The sequence below is a fragment of the Pholis gunnellus genome, assembly GCF_910591455.1.
Source record: "Pholis gunnellus genome assembly, chromosome: 7".
NCBI classification, from domain to species: domain Eukaryota; kingdom Metazoa; phylum Chordata; class Actinopteri; order Perciformes; family Pholidae; genus Pholis; species Pholis gunnellus.
The window spans coordinates 22,867,144-22,886,587 of record NC_136533.1 but is presented as its reverse complement, the minus strand read 5'-3'; the positions used below and the strand labels follow the sequence as shown (position 1 = coordinate 22,886,587).

The 19,444-nt window shown below is 45.0% G+C and overlaps 3 protein-coding genes across 4 annotated transcripts; 1 reads left to right on the top strand and 2 right to left on the bottom strand.

Annotated features, from left to right (window-relative positions):
• Positions 1-386: 386 nt before the first annotated feature.
• Positions 387-6,813, bottom strand: znf319b (zinc finger protein 319b). Of its 2 annotated transcripts, none has more exons than XM_079163621.1 (4): positions 6,551-6,813; positions 5,479-5,626; positions 3,105-5,392; positions 387-926 (listed from the first exon to the last, which is right to left on the bottom strand). In XM_079163621.1, exons 2-3 carry the CDS (start codon positions 5,481-5,483, stop codon positions 3,538-3,540), a joined length of 1,860 nt encoding a protein of 619 aa, XP_079019747.1. In that variant the 5' UTR covers positions 5,484-5,626; positions 6,551-6,813; the 3' UTR covers positions 387-926; positions 3,105-3,537. The 2 variants fall into 2 exon arrangements, with proteins under 2 accessions (XP_079019747.1, XP_079019748.1); XM_079163622.1 differs by having other exon boundaries at positions 3,479-5,392.
• Positions 6,814-7,332: 519 nt separating this feature from the next.
• Positions 7,333-10,960, top strand: usb1 (U6 snRNA biogenesis 1). Its single transcript, XM_079162387.1, has 7 exons — positions 7,333-7,663; positions 7,883-8,022; positions 8,135-8,318; positions 8,747-8,800; positions 8,893-8,998; positions 9,233-9,313; positions 9,577-10,960. Exons 1-7 carry the CDS (start codon positions 7,506-7,508, stop codon positions 9,682-9,684), a joined length of 831 nt encoding a protein of 276 aa, XP_079018513.1. The 5' UTR covers positions 7,333-7,505; the 3' UTR covers positions 9,685-10,960.
• On the bottom strand, positions 10,129-19,318 carry pla2g15 (phospholipase A2, group XV). The gene is made up of 7 exons (XM_079162386.1): positions 19,026-19,318; positions 17,341-17,497; positions 15,136-15,254; positions 14,884-14,982; positions 13,199-13,423; positions 12,614-12,726; positions 10,129-11,902 (listed from the first exon to the last, which is right to left on the bottom strand). Exons 1-7 carry the CDS (start codon positions 19,174-19,176, stop codon positions 11,501-11,503), a joined length of 1,266 nt encoding a protein of 421 aa, XP_079018512.1. The 5' UTR covers positions 19,177-19,318; the 3' UTR covers positions 10,129-11,500.
• Positions 19,319-19,444: the final 126 nt, after the last annotated feature.

Here is a 19,444-nt window from a genome sequence, read left to right as displayed (position 1 = left end):
TTATCCGTATTTTACTATAACATGTATCCAAAACTTTGTACAAATTATGCGCCACTCCGAATTGAAAAAACATTGTAGGCCTATATTAGATTAGATACAAATTACATGGTCTTATTAATATGATGTATTACTTGGTCATCCTCCTTCATGAGAACTTTTAGTTCCGTTTTGTAACATTCTGTTTCAGACGCATGTTTTGGGAATGTTTAAAGAACTATTATTAATAATAATGTATTATTTTTAAAAAGCCCAAAAATATCAAGAACTCCCTTAAAAATCAGAAGAACCATGTATATATATATATAAATATATCCTGCATCAATAACCTCATAACTCGTGTGGGTTTATAAATGAAAAAAGGTTTTATTTGTTAGTGCTGTGTGTAATCGAATGCTACTTACATACAGATAATCTTAGCATGAATGTACACGTACTGTACGTCGCCACAAAGTTTTTTTCTTTTCTTTTTTCCCCGAAAACAACATTCACAAAAACTACAGTACAATTTGAAAAGAAATAAAAAACAAAATAAAAGCTATAGGAGGGAACAGTGCTGTGAGGAGGGGGGGGGGGGGGGGGGGGGGGGCACCAGTTCCCAGGGACAGAACACAGGAACTAACACAGCAAGCATGCAGAGAGCAGGAGACACCAGGGTCTGATGGGTTTATTCATTGGAACTGGGAAGGTCAGAGAGGATGGCGCCTAAACTGTATTCCGCCCCCCACACACACACACACACACTGAAATCCCCAGTTAAGATACAGATGGGGTGGATTTATTGTATTTGTGCTTATACAGGAGATGTTCCTCTCCTTTCCCTGACTGCGCGCTGGACGTGGGATTTGAGCGTTTAAACCCAGAAGTGATCCAGATGCTTTGCAGTGTTGCTCACTGTCCGTTAATGTTGCACCTCCCCGACCAGCACTCTGTAAACACACAGGCCAACTGCATTATTCACTGTTTGTTGTTGTTTTTTTTATCGTGTCAGCACTGACTAACGCGTCAAACGTCCTCAAGCACTTGTAGTTCTTGGCAAACATGAACCCGCCTTCATTGATTCCTGATGTGTCTGTGTTGTATTATTCAACTTTTACACCACCACCCTACATAATTCTGTGTGTGGAGACCGTTCCTTCAGTGATTTGGCTTTAAAAATTATTGTGAAAGCTGCCCCCCCACCACCAATCTTACCCCAAGGCCCTGGTCTCTCCAACGAGGAATACAGATTTTTATATAACTGTATAGATTAATAATAAAAGAAATATACAAACAAATGTGAAAGCATAAAAAAACAGACAGTGCTTCTTTAAGTTGTTCTCAGTCATATAATGCCAGATTAAGAAAATAAAAACTAAAATGTGATGGCTGATGAGACCGACCACCTGACCCACGTATGATGACGATGACAGAGACCGAAAGCAGAAGAGGAGGAAGAGGCAGAGAGGCTTTAAGGCTGAAAACCAAAAGAAAGGAATAAAAAGGAATACTTCAGTCCCCTTGGCCTCCTGTTTGTATTCAGTACTGCACCCAAAGGAACCACGATCACAGCAGACTTGTTCTCCGGGCTTCTCGAGCGCAACTACAATCTCATAGCATTCAAAGGGAGAGGAGGGCGTCATTCACTCTGGTAGAAAAACCCGCCGTGACGGGCGCAGCGTCAGGCTCAACGCAACAACAAACGGGAGAAACCGTATTCATATTTCTTTTTAAAAACGTGGGAAATATTGAACACAGCTGCAAAAAACAGCTAAATGATAAATGAATGGAGAAAAAAAAGGCGCAGGTCTGCGTAAACATTTCTAATACAATTCTCTACAGTCTGAATTTCCCTGTTTGACAGAATACCATTTACATCCACACACTCAGACACACTCAGACACACTCAGACACACTCAGACACACTCAGACACACACACGCAGAGGGTGCTCTTTGAGATTCCCTGCAACACACCGATACAATCACTACATGGACTACTAAAAAAAGACATTTGTTAAAACATTTCACGTGGTAGAAAGTAGCAAGAATACAAAAACAGTTCTCACGTATTGTTTTTAAGAAAGACATTTCCAACTCGTCGGACTATGTACACACACAAACACACACACAGTATGTACAGAGTGGAGATGGAGTGTAATGTTCCAAATTGGACATATTCAGTACAAATAAGTCTGACAGCCATCTGCAGGAATATGACCATTATATTAGTGTGAAATATATATATATATGTGAGATTGGCATTAATCGTCGGGGTAATTATTGATGGTTAACTTCAGCTGGCTGGTTTGTCAACACACTTTTGGGATCGCGTGCTGCTTCATACTGGTGTTTTGGTACAAACTCAGACATTTTATCATTAAAATGACTTCACTATAGGACAATTACCCCCCCACAGACACACACACACACACACATACACACACACACCTTTCCCTTCACATACGTTGAGAAGTTTACTGGCTACTTTGTAAGTAACATGTTCAAAAGGTGCTAAATTTCAAACTCAGATCTTATCTTTTGCCGCCACGTGGCTCTCAACATGGCGACGGCTAAGCCGGCATCTTGCAGCCAACGGTGTTAACAGCTTTAACAGTGCAGACAACAGCAAGGGTGCTGACGGAGCCAACAGGGTTGACCCCGAGGACCGGAGGGTGAGCGCTACGCTTCCACGGCGACGCTGTGGGCCAGGTACAAGCGCAGCGCAGAACGGCCGCCATAAGCTAGCCTACTGTGGGAAGATGAAAGACCAAAAGCGTTTCAAATCACCCTTCACCTGACTTAAGACAAATGAATGCGAGTACATGCGTGTCTGAGGGGTTAGTCAGAGCGTCCCAGTCTTCTGATACCAGACAGTGACAGGCTGAGACAGGAAGACGCAAAAGAAAGCAAAGACGAGAGAAACAACGAGCGAGGGGAAGAGATGTCACCAGAGATAAAGAGGGACAAAGGAGGAGAGAGAAACAAGGGAACGATAGTAGAACCCAGCAGTAAAGACAAGTCAGTTCAGATGGATGCTCGACTCTATTGATTCATTCAGTACACCTTTAAAAACGTACTTAGCACTACTATTACAAAAAATAAATCAAAAACTATGACTGTGTCATACCAGAAAAACGAAGGGAGGAAATAAGGAGGGGATTAGCTGGATCGACCTGCATCGTGGCACCTGTTTCTGTCTGCAAAAGTCTCATTAAGAATGACCGATGGCGCTTCAGCGGTTGTGGCCTCTTCACTGCCATCATCTGTCTGGTTGTGGGCCAGAAAAAAGTGTGTGGTGAGGGGGGGGGGGTATGAGAAGCAGAAGAGGTGGAACCAAAAGGAAAGGGCAGCTCAGGATCCTATGGAATGACACAGCACTAAAAGGGCTTTGGGCAGGTTGGTAAAGCGACATAATCATGCCATATACCAGGTGGGAGTGAACGATAATAGCCTGGGCTGTCCTGTGAACGTGGAGAAAGTTAGGCTGAATAATGCACCTACAAGGGATGGACCAGAGGACAGGAGCTTAGGGGACTGTCTGTTCAAAAGTCTTGAAGGATTTATAAGCACTGGGGCACCGGGTAACCCCCTCCCTCGGCTGTGTGCTGCACCGTGTGATCCTGCAAAGAGCCCAAGTCACTGAAACGCTCGCCGCACCAAACGCACTTGAACTGGCCCTCTCTGGAGTGAGTGCTCTGGTGTTTGATCAGGTGCTCGCGCTGCTTGAAGTCCTTGTTGCAGTGCTCGCACTTGTACGGCTTCTCACCCGTGTGCACGCGCCGGTGCCGGTTCAGGTCCGACGAGTATTTGAAACGCTTCTCACATTCTGGGCACTTCAGCGGCTTTTCCCGCGACGGGTCACAGCGGTGCTGGACGAACTCCGAGGAGGACAGGAAGCGGCGGTCGCACAGCGAGCACTTGAGGGGCTTCTCTTGGCAGTGAGAGTTTTGGTGGCGCTGCAACGTCGAGCTCTTCTTGTAGCCCTTGCCGCAGACGTCGCACTTGTACGGCTTGTCCGGCGAGGAGTTGGACGACTCGCCGCACTTGTGTCTGAGCAGCTCCCCCGACTGGCTGAACTCCTTCTGGCACGAGGCGCACTTGAACAGATTGTCCATGCCGTGGACGTGCTGGTGGTAGAGGAGGTGAGAGGGCTGCATGAAGCCCTTGTCGCACAGATTGCATTTGAACGGCCGGTCGGTCGGGTCTTTGTGCGTGCGTCGGTGGCGCACCAGCGCGTACTGCTGCTTGAAGCTCATCTGGCACTCGTCGCAGTGGAAGGGCCGCTCCTCCGAGTGCGTGCGCTCGTGCTGCCGGAGGTCGGACGGCCGCTTGAAACCCTTACCGCACGCGGCGCAGCGGAACGGCCGGGAACCCTGCGGGTGGCAGGGGTGGTGGAGGAGCTCGGACGACTCCTTGAAGTGCAGCTCGCACAGGTTGCATTTGAACAGGTGCTCGCCGGAGTGCACGTACATGTGGCGCACCAGGTGGGAGCGGTGCTTGAAGCTCTTCTCGCAGACGGCACACTTGAACGGGCGCTCGCTGCTGTGCGTCCGCTGGTGGTGCTGCAGGTGGGACGACTGGCTGAAGGCCTTGTCGCACGTGTCGCACTTGAAGGGCTTCTCCCCCGTGTGCACCCGCTCGTGCCGCGTGAGTTCGGACAGGTGCTTGAAGCCCTTCTGGCAAATGGAGCATTTGTACGGCCGGTCCCGCGCCGAGGGGAAGGGCAGGATGGAGGAGCTGCTGCTCGCCGACGCCCCGTCGCTGCTGGGCTGCTGGGCGTTATTCGAGTTGGGTGTGACGTTGCCGGAGGAGCCGGGCCGGTAGGTCTTCTCGCATATCGAACACTTCATCGGGTTGGTGCTGTTGTGGGACGTGTGGTGCTGAGCTAAAGAGGTGAGCAGGGAGAAGCCCATCTTGCACACTCCGCACACGAACGGCTTCTGCTCCACCTGGACACACTGGTGCTCCAGCAGGTCCGTCGCCTGGTGGAAAATCTTCATGCACTGGGTGCACTGGAACGACCGGTCCTGATTCACCATGCACTGGTGCTCGTGTGGGTTGGCCAGGTGGGAGATGTCGTGTCCACAGGCCGCGCACTTGTGTCCTCCCTCTGTCCCTACCTGCAGGGTGGTCTGCTGGGCCTGGGCGGGGTGCTGCTGCTGACCGTGCGGTCCGCCTCCGTGCTGCTGAGTCCCGCTGTGTTGCTGGCTGTGTTGGCCGTGCTGGGCCTGCTGCTGCTGCAAAGACGTGGCGTCTGGCTGCAGCACGATGCCGTAGACTGCGCAGCCCAGCGCGCTCTCAGCCCCCGGAGGGATGGTGTGGACAACTGGAGGTGGAGCGACCGCATGCTGCTGCCAGGCCTCCGACATGCGGGCTCGGGTGTAGGGATTCAGTTTGGCAGCTGGTGTGGCCCAACTGCGGTGAGAAAGGGAGATTGGAGTATATTTAAGTAACGGGCTGAAGGCTTCAGAGAGTGTTGTAGGAAAAAAAAAAAAACTCACTCCATTATAGCAAGTGGCTCTGAAGAACTGGCGAGGGTGCTTGGTGAAGGGGCTTTGACGGAGGATTCGACGTAGTGCAGATGAGAACGACTGTGTGGAGATCAGATTCAGAACGTCTTTCACCTCATTTACGGCCTTCAAGTGGTATCTGTATGAAAAAAGAGAATCAATGTAAGTCAATACATCAATAGGCAGAAAGGGGTTACTCAATAACAACAGTGTAGCGTTATATTGCATCTACAACATCCGCCGATGCAGCGGACAGACCACCCTGGCTGGGAAAAAAAGGATATTTGTGTAGCAAGATGCTTTTTCAAAAAATGTAAACAGATTGCACATTTCCTTTTGCAATTTTTGCTACACCAGCTCCAGCACAGAGTTGTGGTCTGTCTGTATAAACTCAGCGCTAAACAGAGACATTACAACTTGTGGATTATAATTATATTAGCTGGAGCCAGACTATACAGTCAGCTTCTCTTGCAAAACACCACAGCGTATTCTCACATCTGCTCATGAGCAACTCGGCGGGTTCACATCATTCATATTTACCACCCAAAAAGGCAAAGAGTCACGTAAAACATCCCGACAATGGTATGTAACGTTACCGCATGTCGACACTAATAAAAAGCATCCCAATTCAATGAAACGTAAACAACTTGGAAGCTGTGCCCCGTGAAAGCAAGTGATCATTCATTAACATACAGGCTTGGACATAAAACATTAACGCAGAGTCGTATATGTAAATATTTATTATATTAGTTATGTAGTTCCAATTTTAGTCCATGCAGAAATCCAAAATGCTCAACGATTCGCGGTTAAAAAAAAGAAAAGAGGACGACAGCGTCTGCGCATCATAACGTTTTTCGTCTCCAGGCAAAGATCACTGTAATCAGGATAGGTTAGCTAGCTAGCCTAGCCACATGCTAACGCGGCCATAGGGGCGCAGGAAAAGAGCTAACGCTAGCGGACTAGCCACGGGGGAAAAAACAACCTAGTAGTAGCCGCTGCAGCGACACCTTTGTCAGTGATTGGTGCATGTAAACAGTGATGAGAAAACACCGCATTTACGTACCTGGAGCGTCCAGTCAAGCCCGCTAGTATTTCCGATAAACGCCAGTCTGTCGTAGGTTAGCTAACGGTTACTCCCCCAAATAGCATTAGGTCCCTTCTTCACATCCGCAAACGGTGCTCGGATGCTCTCTTGTTCGAGCGCTGTGGCTCCGGGGGCCGGAAAAAAAATTGGGGTTTGTGGGTCATTAAAATGGAAAATTGTCCCGCGGTTTTACTAATATTCCCCCAAAACCTTGTCATTTCACTTGTACATTTATTTGGATCCTAAGGCATTCTCTGGGCTAGCGAAAACATATGCATTTTGTGATAATTTGCTAGCTAGCTATCGGCTAGCTTCTGAGCCTCTGCCCGCGCACGGGAACATGAATAAACCAATAGTTAATTGGCATGCTCACAACACACACACACACACGGAACCGTGTATGACGGTTTTAATGTAACACCCGTACACACGTTTTTCACCACATCTATTCCTGCTGTCCTAAAGAATATATGTGTCAGTGACTGTTTATTAATCAAAACCATAATTTAAACATAATTACACATCCCTCCAGTTTCATCTGAACCTGTCACCTTTTTTTAAATGGCATGGCATAAATGCATTTTTGACTAATTTCAGAGAATCTTTCGGGCCCCGCAGTGCTACACAAAAACACCTCTTCATCAAACATTATGTACTGTACACGCATTGTGGCAAACATATTAAAAGGGAACTAATTCCAGACGGGTCTGTGTTTCACTGGGACACATATTATCATTACACCAGGTTGTTTACATCGGAAGCGAAGGACTGCGTGGATGATACGCCGGCTGATTGTTCGAAGCCGCTGGAGAAAAAAATGCGTTTTGAAGTCGAGCCAACATGTCTATTTCTTGTAGTTAAATATCTACGTTGATTCATCACAGTACACGTAACGTTATCATTTTAATGCCCGCACACGTATAGTCGTCGCAGGATGTTGGTCGGCTACAGCAGCAGCTCGGAGGAGGAAAGTGAGGCGGCGACTGATCGAAACAAAAGTTTTTCTCGAAAGTGTCAAGAGGAAGATGGTGGTAACAAAGCCAGCCCAGTGAGGAAGAAACCCAAAATTGAGGAACAGGTTGCTAAAACAAGGTGTGCGTGCCTGCGTGTGTGTGTGTTCTGAAGCCTGAGTCCTACATTATTTACCAGCTATATGAAGAAAGATGATGAGACACAATACACCATTTCTCTAATTGCAACGTGTGACCAAGAGTAGTTATTAAAACGTTATGTTAAATCTAAAATGTACTTTTAAGCCTATTGAAAGTGGTTTCCTTTAAGGGTTGTGTCTTTGTGTTGTGCCTCCATTAGGCTGCCTGTTCCTGGTTGCCTGTTGGCCATGTTTCCAGATGAAGTGAGCTCACAGACCGAGGAAAGCTCTCTTCACGGTGGACGCTTCCGCTCCTTCAAACACGAGAGAGGCAACTGGGCCACCTACGTTTATTTGCCCTGTGAGACCAACACACTGTCCTGCTGATGGTTTAATGATCAATTACCAATTATTTAACCCAATTTTGATTACTGCGTCCATATTTCTCTCTCTGTCTCCTCTGTGCACATCAGACCATCCTGAGGAGGAGTTCGGGGAGCTGTTGGAGGAGCTGCTGTCAGCAGCTGGGGCCCACGGTGCGGTTTGGACCCCGCAGGAGGAGTTCCACCTCAGCCTGTCTCAGACGGTGGTGCTCAGACACCACTGGATCCAGCCCTTCAACCAGAGCCTCAGGGCAGGCCTGGTGCACTGCAAGAGGTTCGCTCAAATAAACCCGTACACAGGAGGAAAAACGGATATTTTGTTAACATTTGCTTAGCACCAGTGTTAGCCAGCCATTGAGTTTGGGACAAGAAACTGAATTGGACAAGTGGGGAAAAATATATATATTAGTAAAAGGGTTATCCTGTGGATATAAATTGAAAAAACACAAAACAAGGCAAGATAGAATGACAAAGGGGAATTAACGATGAGGAGAGCACAGTCATTCATATGTAATCAATACATTATATTATATATAACATGAATATGATAACTCTGTAACAACTATCTCAAGGCAAGGTGAGTGAAACTGCGTTTACAGCAGCATCCTACAGGATCACTTGCACTGGAGGAGGTGGAATAGTGAAAATAGATTTGAAAAATATATAAAAGTTAATCATTCTAGTTGTATTTCTTGTTGCCAGGTTTGTGTGCTCGGCAGGGAGACTGAGGGTCTATTGTAACGCTGAGAGGACGAGGTACAGTCAGTCTTTTATTCACTCTTTCTCATTGTTTATATATATATGTTTATTTATGTATTAATGGTTTAAGGGTCTGTTGTCCCTTCCAGGACATTTCTGGGGATGGAAGTGTGCACTGGGCATGCTCAGTTGTTGGACCTGGCCCAAGCAGTGGACAGAACAATGAAGGAGTTTAGCCTGGAAACTTTCTATAAGGTCACTGATCGACTCATTTTCACACACACACACACACACACACACAAAAATCGATTTTACCCTTTGAGGTCTACAGCTGGACCTGTTTGTGTTTAGTCTGTCTGTTTTGATTTCTATTGTTCCCTTTGATTTATTGTAGAAATAATTATCAGTCAGTGAATGATTGTCGAGCAATGTTTTGTCTTAAATCTGTGAACATATCGTAGTTTATGTTCCCTCCGCGGTGTTTTCTAGGAGCCATCATTCCACGTGAGTCTGGCCTGGTGCGTCGGAGATTCGACGGGACAGATGGAGGAGTGCATTCAGGAGATGCAGGTACTGGGACAGCTCGACTGTTAAAACTGTTGTTCCTCGGTCCATGCCCCCACTCCAATTTAGCCAATACACTGTGAACACATTTTTAAAGCTCTCAACCAACAGTGTGGCTGTAATAAATCATACTGCAGTCTATTGTTTTTTTTGCATCTGCTCAACACCCCTGACCATTGGACTCAGTTACAGGAGTTTTGCACTAATTACTTTTACAGAATTTACCAGCTGATTTCTGTTTATATGTCTCTTTTTTTTTGACTGCTAAGAGTCTGATTGATGACCACGAAGAAGGACCATTTCTGCTGAGGTTGGACTGTGTGGAGCTGCGCTGCAGCACGGGAAACAAGACCTTCCGCTTCCCTCTGGAGCCCTAAGATCTGACACATTCAAACCCTTACCACCGTGTTGATGTGGAGGGTTACAGCACACAAGAGCTAGAAACAAAGACAATCAAGGCGAAAACAAATGAGTTGTATTTTAATACCGTATATAAATAAATTTGTGACTGGTTTTATACTTCATTTTGCATGGGACAATATTAATGCTACGAGATGTGTTCAGGAAAGCCTGAAAGTCAGGAAAGCCTTCAATAACAGGAAGTTGTGGATTTTCATCAGTATTGAAACCTCACCGAGTGGTTCATTGTTCTTGCCACTTGCCTCGCTGGCATTAACACAGGATTAGTCGTGTCAGTAATGACCGTTATGTTAATTTAATCTCAAGGCTCTATTGTTCTAGACCATGAGAATCAAATGTTTTTAACAAAGTGTGAAAGGCTTACATGATGGATGTGCTGTAAAAAAAATGAAAGTCAAGGGCTGAATTGTAACATTTTACTATATAGAAGGCCGCACATGTTTGACACATTTATGATAGTTCACAGCAGATATGAAGCCTTGGTCTGGCCCAGTGAGGGCTGGATGGCACAGTACAATCACTCAGGACAGAGATTCTGACGATATGTTCACAAAGACAAGGAGTCAAGTTTTAACCTCTAAACTGTGAAGTTTTCAAGTCTGTCAAAACGGAACAAGAAACAAGAAAAGATCAGATTTATACCATAAAACAACCCAAAAAGTCCCCTCATTTGTGCCTGTGAACATCCAGTGCTTCAAGCCACCTGGCTTTTTAAAGCAGGTCATTTAATTTTAGAACTTACAAATGCTGAAACACCAAGAAAAAAAAAAACAAAGCAGAATTTAAAATGAATTTGTTTGTAGCCTTAGAAAATGAGCTTGAATGCTCTTTCTTGAACTCTGAAACAGCTGCTTCACAAAGTGAAGGAGTGGTGCTTTATGCTACATCTGCTTAACTAGGAGTCCACTTGCTCATTTGTTTTCCTGGAGCTCCCAACTGTACCTCTCGTCTCCCATCGATGAATAGAGCAAACTTTATTCTTGTTTGGCTTCAACCTGACTAAAAATCAACTTTCATATGCCAGATATGGTTCCTGTCCTTCAGCACACACACGACTCTTGAAAAATACACAACACAATTAAAACAAAGCTCTCGGACCATCAGGAACGTGCAGCTTGACTGCATGCACAGAAAAAATAAAATAAAAAAAAAAGTATCATTAGAAATCAAAAACTAATAATTAAGCAAGTTTACCGAGACATGTGACCTGTTGCACTGAGAGACACACAAACAGGATGTGCTGTTTAGCGTAGCAACATAAGAGTCAACAGAGTCCAGAAATCTCTTTCACAACATTAATACAAATATCTGACTTTGATTAAGTGGCACACACACACACAGTACATCACTGTTTTTTGACTTGTGCATACACACGTCATATATCATATCGTGGATTAAGTAGGTAAATTCACAGGTTATTCAAAAAGCTGAGACCGATATAAAAAAAGTCTTTGTAGTCAGGCTTACCCAACAGTAGACAACCTGGCAGTAACATCAGTTGTGTAATTACAACTATAAAAATGTATTTAAAATTAATTCCACAAAATTCAAATCATTTTTCCTAAGCAATGGGGACGTACAGGGAACATTTTGGCAGTCGGTGTTAAGAAAGACAGGCGAGATTAGTCGGTCCCTGTCTGTCCTTTATATGGCTGTGTGTGTGTGTGTGTGTGTGTGTGTGTGTGTGTGTGTGTGTGTGTGTGTGTGTGTGTGTGTGTGTGTGTGTGTGTGTGTGTGGATAAAGCCATGGGCCTCAGTTTGTGACCAGCAGCGTCACGGGGAGAACAGCGCGGTCTTGATGTACGCCACGGTCGTGTAGTTCAACAACATGTCCACGTGTTCGTTCCCGGGGAGCTCTTTCAACGTCACCGGCTGCTTTTGCTGTCCCACCCACCGCCCGCACTGGACGGCGCTCAGTAGGTTCACCGTCCCGTCCCCGTCGCCGAGCACCGCCGTGGGCTCCACGTCGGGGAACTTGTCAGAGTACTGGAAGGCCTCCGCCGTGGCGACGCCGCTGCCGTACAGGCAGTGGACGGCCACGCCGGGGGCCGTGAGGTTGGCCACCAGCGGCTCCGTGTCCTGCCGCATCAGCCAGCCTTCCTCAAAGCCGATGTCTGAGTAGAGCTGCTTGAAGTCCAGCACAGTGTAGTTGGTGGTGGGTGTCTGCACCAAGACCTGGTGATGGATGGAGAAAAAAAAAAAATGTTTCTCTTCTGCCAAATGCTTAAGAACACGGTATCTTCACTCTAACTTGATTACATTTTCATCCAAAAGTTTTTTCCCCATCCTGGAGTTTCCAAAGATAGCTAAATGTTTCATTCTAACAAAAAAAGCTATTTTTTAATTCTGTATTTATCCAGCATGCTGTGATTTATATTGGTAATCGACACCGCTGTCAGTTGGCCGGCAGTGCATTATGTGGGTTCAACAGGTCCCCCTTTACTTCAATTTAAAGCTTCACTCTCCTTTCAGATCCATTTTGGTCTCCACCAACTCTTGAGGAAAGTATGTGGCTCTTAAGCTGCCAATTGCTCCACGATGTTCGCCGGCTGGTTGTTAACTGTGTCAGTGTGCTGTGTGGTCGGTTTATCAGAGCTTTGACTGAAAAAAGGCTGCCTGCTGCTACTGATGACAGTTAGGTGCTCGCTGTGATAACTCCCCAAAGAATTAGCTAAAAGATGGTAAAATGCTTCATAGAGCTTAGGGGAGCTACAGAGTGAGGATGCTGAGGATTTTAAGCCAAGTCTAAAACCTCAAACTGGTCATTGAAGTTCTGTTCCAAAGTGAGGACCAGGATGTCAAAAAAAAAAAAAGACCTCACATTGGTCCACACAAAGATAGCTGAATAAAGTACGTACACACACACACACACAGACGCACACACACCTGATCTTTGGGCCAGGAGTGGGCATAAGGGAGCATCCAGGAAGTGGAGATAGCACTACGCTGTTGGGAGCGAATCTTCAGCGAGCTGATCACTGGGATGCGGTTATTATCACCTGTAGGTAGAGAAAAGAAACTGGTGACAGAGAACTGAAACCAAGCTGAGACTTTCCAGCCGCAGACCCAAAAATCAGCGAGGAGAGGTTTCACTGTGTGGTATCTAAAGTACGTACCTGAAACACATGACGCACAAATATACAGTGGAAAGTATTGCACAGTACTGTTTATCGATTGAAAGCGCGCCAGGAACATTGAGAAATAGAGGAACAAAGTGTAGATGAGAACAGTTGCTGCACATTATTACACAAGCTGTCCCAATCGCAGAGGCAGAAAAAACTAACCTCTACATGGAGACTGATTTGTGTAGAGAATTTCTGAGTGCTCATTATGCTCTCTTCATTTTATTCTGGACTTTTCCAAGGAAGGCAGGGGGCGAGAACTGTTCTTGTCTACTACAAAACATGAAGCGCGTTAGACCCGCTACATAGGCACGCAAAATGCCTCCATAATAGCGCCTCCATCTCTTACCAGAGGTGATCACACGGATGGTCTTGGCCACGCCTGCCCACGGCGGTCCCAGAGCAATGAAAGCTTTGATGTATCTGTCTTTCCAGGCCTGTGGCTGCTGGTTGAGGAAGTACAAGGTGTACAAGTTGCCCATGCTGTGAGCGATGAGCACCACGGGCCCGCCAGCCTTCTCCGCCATCTCTTCAATCATCTGCTGCAGCGCCAGGAAGTACTCCTTATTCTCATCTGATAGAGGACGAGAGAGCAACAGAGAAAATGAGTCAACAATGTTCCCCCTCTGGCTCTGCTGTGGAATTCCCTGTACTTCCATTACTCGATTGGAACGCTTCCAAGACTCAACGTTTAATTCCTCCTGGTTTTGAGATAGAAGGCTCTAACAGGAGCGGACCCGTTGAAACACGGGTGTCTGATAGGGAATATTTCAACAACTTTCCCTGGTTATGTATCCCTATTTCAATTCCCAGAACACGCCTTTCAAAATAAAAGCGGTGGAACGCCTTTCAAAATAAAAGCGGTGCAACGCCTTTCAAAATAAAAGCGGTGGAACTCTTGTGTGTTCCAGCCATAAATGCACGGAGGACATTAAATCGCTTTAGATATTCATTGGCCCAATCCCAATCTCCACACTCACGGACTGACAGACTTTGAGGTGCGCTCCCATAAAGTCCGTGAGTGTGTAGGGCTGTCCCACTGTCAAATCGTCGAGTGTTTGAGGGTTCTATCGCAGAACTTTTGGAGCCCTTCAAGAAGCCTTATCGTAAATCCGGATTTCATTTTGTTTGACAAAAACAAGCAAATAGATTTGAATTTACCTCTCATCTCGTGAGGAAGGAGTCTGGAGGACGTTCAAACCAGGAAGTAAAAAGTATAAAATAAATACCCACAATTGTACATCATATTTTTTGATGTTGTCATGGTAACGTGATATGTTGCAGCAAAGTGCTGTCCCATTCGTATTTACACCATGTCGTGCCCTTACAGTCTCTCACACTTAACCATATTTACCAGGTGACGTCAGTTAAGTTCTTAAGGGTTCAGGGTTTAAGGCCTTGGGGGGGGCATTGGGATTAGGCCATTATTTAAACTGTAGTTATTTTCCACTTCGTGAAAAAAAATTTAACTTTCACACATTTGTCTGGCTATAGGGTTAGAAAATGTGAGCTAAAACTTTGCAGTCCAGTGTTAACAGCTGACAATTGGTGTTTGTGTCATATCTGACCCGTTCTAACTTTATTTCTCCCCACAAAAGTTCTCTCTCAAATACATAATGCAACACTCTCCGCTCTGATCAGCCGATTAGTCGCCTATTGGCTTTTTCCCGTTCAAAACTACCAGTATTATATGGGCCTTTAAAAAGCCACCTTGGTTCAACCTCAACAACAGGTAAGGGGAACAATGTGCATTTTAGATCTTTTGGGGGTGAACTGTCCCTTTAAATGCTGAATTAAAAACAGAAATGCAGTGTCTGCGTGTCCCATGTTGTAAATGTACTCTTACATCTGTCCGGATGAAAGGAGCAGCTACACGAACCTAGTAGTGACATCATCTTACCAGACTTGTGAAAACCGCAAGAACGAAAAGGCGTATTTTAGGGATGCACAGGCAAGCGCTCGTCATTTTTGGGCGAGGACGACGGCTCAGGGGTGAACGTGAGTGCATGTGCGTGTGTGTCTGCGGTTGCTTACTGGGGGCTTTCCTCCAATCATAGGGAGCTCCTCTGACGTCATCGTTTCTGGTGTAGCCCCACTCGACCAGCGCCTGCACTATAGTGAAGAAATACATGCCTGGGAGACACACACAAACACAAGAGAAGAACGACACATAAGCGCTGACTGATTCCTGTTTGTCTATCTTTGTGAGGACCCATTTAGTCCTGGAGATAGTGAGGACAGCTTGCAGAAAGAGCCGTTTGGTTTCGGGGGGGCTTTTTAACTCACCCACACTGCGTTTGCTGGGGTCCAGATACTCCACCGAAAAGGTCTGTCCGAACCCCGGGACACGGATTTCCACACCGGGCGGGGACGAGGTGGTGTGAGTGGTCCTGTTGTAGATCAGCCTGCGTGCACACGCACACACATAAATTGTCACAAGGAGAATTTGATCAGTGTCAGTTCTGCAGCCGAGGTGAACCACACACACACACAAATATATTTTACTACGTGGCAACAGGACCACTTCCCATTTGAAATCGTCTCACCACCTTGTTAGTTACAACTTCCTTAACTCTAAAATTTAAATGCAGATGTGGGCGCAGATGTCTGGGTTTGCCAAGCAGAAGTGAACATTTGCAGGAAAATACTTTCAAACTACAAGGAAATCTAGATTTTATTCTACCAAAGCTATTATTAATGGTTGATGGATATGTGCTATAATTGGATCTTGGCTATTTTTAAAAGATAGTGATGATATTAGTTAACGTTATTTCAAACTCTGCCCTTATGTACCAGAAAGTTGAACTCAAACTGACTCGGTCGGTAACACCTGTGCCGTGCCGTGCCGTGCCCATTTAGCCTGGCGCTCCTCCAGTAAACGTGAACAAACCTGTAGCATGACTCGTGCCATCATTCCAGAAGTCTAGCTTAAGTAGTAGTGGTCTAGGTAACGAGTATATTTCTTTATTTGGGTGCAGGAGAGTTGAAAGGGGAGGGCGGCGGGAGGAGAAATTACTTCCTGAGCCTGCAATTTGCGTTGAACACATTTGTGGAGTCATAACTCAAGTCATATTGCACCCGTGTTTTATTTCCAGTGACCACTGCAAATGTACCTCCATAAATTCACTTCCCACACAGTAGAATAAAAAGACACCCCTTACAAACTACAGAATCACATCAGCCTTTTCAGTTCCCTCCAGTATCCAAATTATTCAGTGACTCCAAGGCAATGTTTAACCTGTTCACAACCCCACATATTATTGGAAATGCAATTTTAAAACTTAAGAGTATGATTATTCTCCAAAAAATTAATTAAAAAAAAAAAGAAAAATAAAGAATAATGATGATAGGAGTTACAAAATCCATTAACACATGATTGAGTAATGGTCTGGCTTGACTGGTAAATGATGGTGGCTAAACTAGCTTTTTAACGTTAGCATAAGTTACATAAGCTAGCTTTACGCCCAGTTGCAAAAGTGCCCTTTATTCACAATTAGCTGATTCATGAGACTTTAACCCCAAAACTACTAAACCGTAGGAAATGTACTTTCATTGTGAGTGCTCTATACACTTGGACTGAAACAACTGATTTTATATTGGAGGCAGTTTTATAAATCATAGGTAAATGATTTAAAATCAGATTGAAAACTAAACTTTGCTGAAAAAGGAATTTACAATGTAATCTCTGATTTTGTACTACCTTAAATTAAGAGTTCCTTTTCTGATCTCTAAATTAACTATTGTGGATCTGCATTACAAAATGTGTTGTTTGTGGCCACGATGCTATGCGAGCCAGTCACAGGAGTGGCCATCACATGATCGGCCAGTTATACGAGTCATCTCATCATGTTGCCTTTGCTACACAATATTAGCATTAATCAGGATAACTTGATCCAAGATTAACAAATCAATTCTCTAGCTGCAGTTTAAGAAGTTCAGAGTTCTAGAGATGAGCAATAATTATTGCAAAATGTCTCTTCTCAAATCATTTAATTTCTGAACATCACAGTATTTTTGTTGCAGTAAAGCATGCGACGATGTGATAAGCTGAATGGCTAAAACGGGCTTACTCAATGTCTGACCTCTACGTCTGTTTCAGTTATTTGCTGATGGCGACGTTAAAGGGATGCTATCTCACCCTATATTTCCATCCAGACCTCACTGATACACGGAGGGTCCAAAAGTCAGTATTTCCAATGAAGGTCGATAACTATTCACACAAAGTCAACCTGATCATCGACCCGATCTTCCCAACTCCCTTATCCTGTACGGACACCACCTCCAGGAATTTGCACTTTTGGATTTTGCACCGCAGCTTGTTTTTTACAAAAATCAAGCGCCCCCCCACAAAAAATGTAACTAAAAAAAAAAAATCAAAATTGCCTCTAAATAATAGTTAATCTCTTCACACAGCAATAACATTTGAAAAAAAGCATCATAAACCCATGTCATAATTTATCATTATTATTATTATTATTATTATTATAATACCTGATGTTGTCCACCCAACAGTCTATGGCTATGGGGACCAGCAGCTCTACGTTGAGCCATAGAGTGAAGAAGGAGTCGGTCTTCTTATAGCAGATGTAATGGACCACACTGGGTTTGTCCAGCTTCGCCTCCAACTGGTTGCCCAGATCCCCCGGAACTGCAAGATTAGCCACATTAACGATGAGAAGCACGTCGGCAATGTGTCCAAAATGACATACTGTTAATGCAGATATCTATATACCATAATGGCAGTAGCACATTTAGCACATGCAAGCCATTGCACTTTATCTTACCCAATGTTGTTGTATTTGCTTTGTTTTTCTCAGACGGACACACACACACACACGGACGGACACACACACACACACACACACGGACACACACGGACGGACGGACGGACGCACACACACACACACACACACACACACACACACACACACACACACACACACACACACACACACACACACACACACACACACACACACACACACACACACACACACACACACACACACACACACACAGCAAGAGATCACTGTAGGTCAAGCAGCTGTACACGGGCTCCTATCAGAGGCTGTGGTTCTAACTCGGCCAAACACAGATAAGAATCCTCTAAACCCAAGACCCTTTAATAATAGAGTGTGAAGAAGAAAGGGGAATTTGAATTGAAATTTATATAAAAGTTTACGAAACTTTGTTTTTAGGATTAAACAGAAAAGATAAGGCTTGCAGAATCAGTATTCTCTTTTAAATTACTTCTTAAAACACATTTTACAGACTGGCTTTTATGAGATTCTTCGTTTGATTTGTATTTGTTGATTTTACTCTTTTAAACTAAATCTTAAACTTTATTTATTTTTAATGGTATTGACTGTCTCACAAAGCTTTTCGTTATTATTGCTTTGTCTGTCAAAGCACTTTGTAAACTCTGTTTTTAAAAAGGTGCTATATAAATAAAGTTGTTGTTATTATTACTGTAGAAAAGTCTAGACCGAGACTTTGTCAAAGTCCTGGGAGGTTGGGTGGCTGTAATAGAGAGTCATCTTCTGTTACTAATAATCACATGATCAGGACACACACGCACACGCACACGCACACGCACTTTCTTTCGGGAAATCATCGATATCCGAGTTCCCTTTTCCTGACGACGTCCTGCCAAACTCCGTTCACAAACACAGCATATTTAAAATGCCTCCATTGAAAGCGAAATGAAATCCTCAACAAACGATGACCAAACAGATTTACGTTAACGACTGGAGCCCGTTTTCGATACGGCACAAACATATTACTTGAATTCGTTCTTTTCTTCAAATACTATTCGACACAGAACCTGGCGCACACCACTCTGCGACGAATGGCTGCGTGTTTTGATGGAAGACGACGATAGGACCAAACATTTAGAAAAGTTGAAATATAAACTATGTACTCACAAACTGGATGAATATTTTGTAGCCGAATTGTCAAAACACTAGCCTAATTTTAAAAGGTGTTGAGATTCACTTTGAGCTCTCTAAGCCGTGTGTGACAGGCAAGGAGATCTTAAATGTGTTACAGTCTGAAGGGAGTTTGGCCCAACATGAATATCGCCCACCGGAGCTAGCTGTTGATGTGCGGCAATTAGTTACGCAATTATTTAGCAATAGACAGCGGACTACGAACACTGAAGAGAAGAAAACACTTACTTAGAACCACGGGGGGTCTCGTGGGCTGACAAGACTTGTCCCCGAGACATTTGTCCTGCGGTCTCCCGCTGCTCCGAGCCGACAACAACAACAACAACAAGCCGACCTGGAGCAGCGAAGAGAGTGCGGTTACGCGTGGCCAAGCCACCATGGCTCCAGCTGTCTCATAGCGGAGACATGGTCTCCTCCTCGGTGTCGTGTGAAGGTCTGCAGGAGTCTTTATGGTTTCCCTCTGGTCTGATCTGCCACAATGTAACCGCTGGTGAGGATGTTCAGGTGAATAAAAAGGGGATGATCACGAGGTCTAGATTACGGAACGATCCACCCGGCAAACGCAACTTCCGCAATCAAGTCAAAAGTCATCGACCGCAGATGTAGTCGCACGGCCACAGAGGGAGATCAGAGTGTGACACGCTATC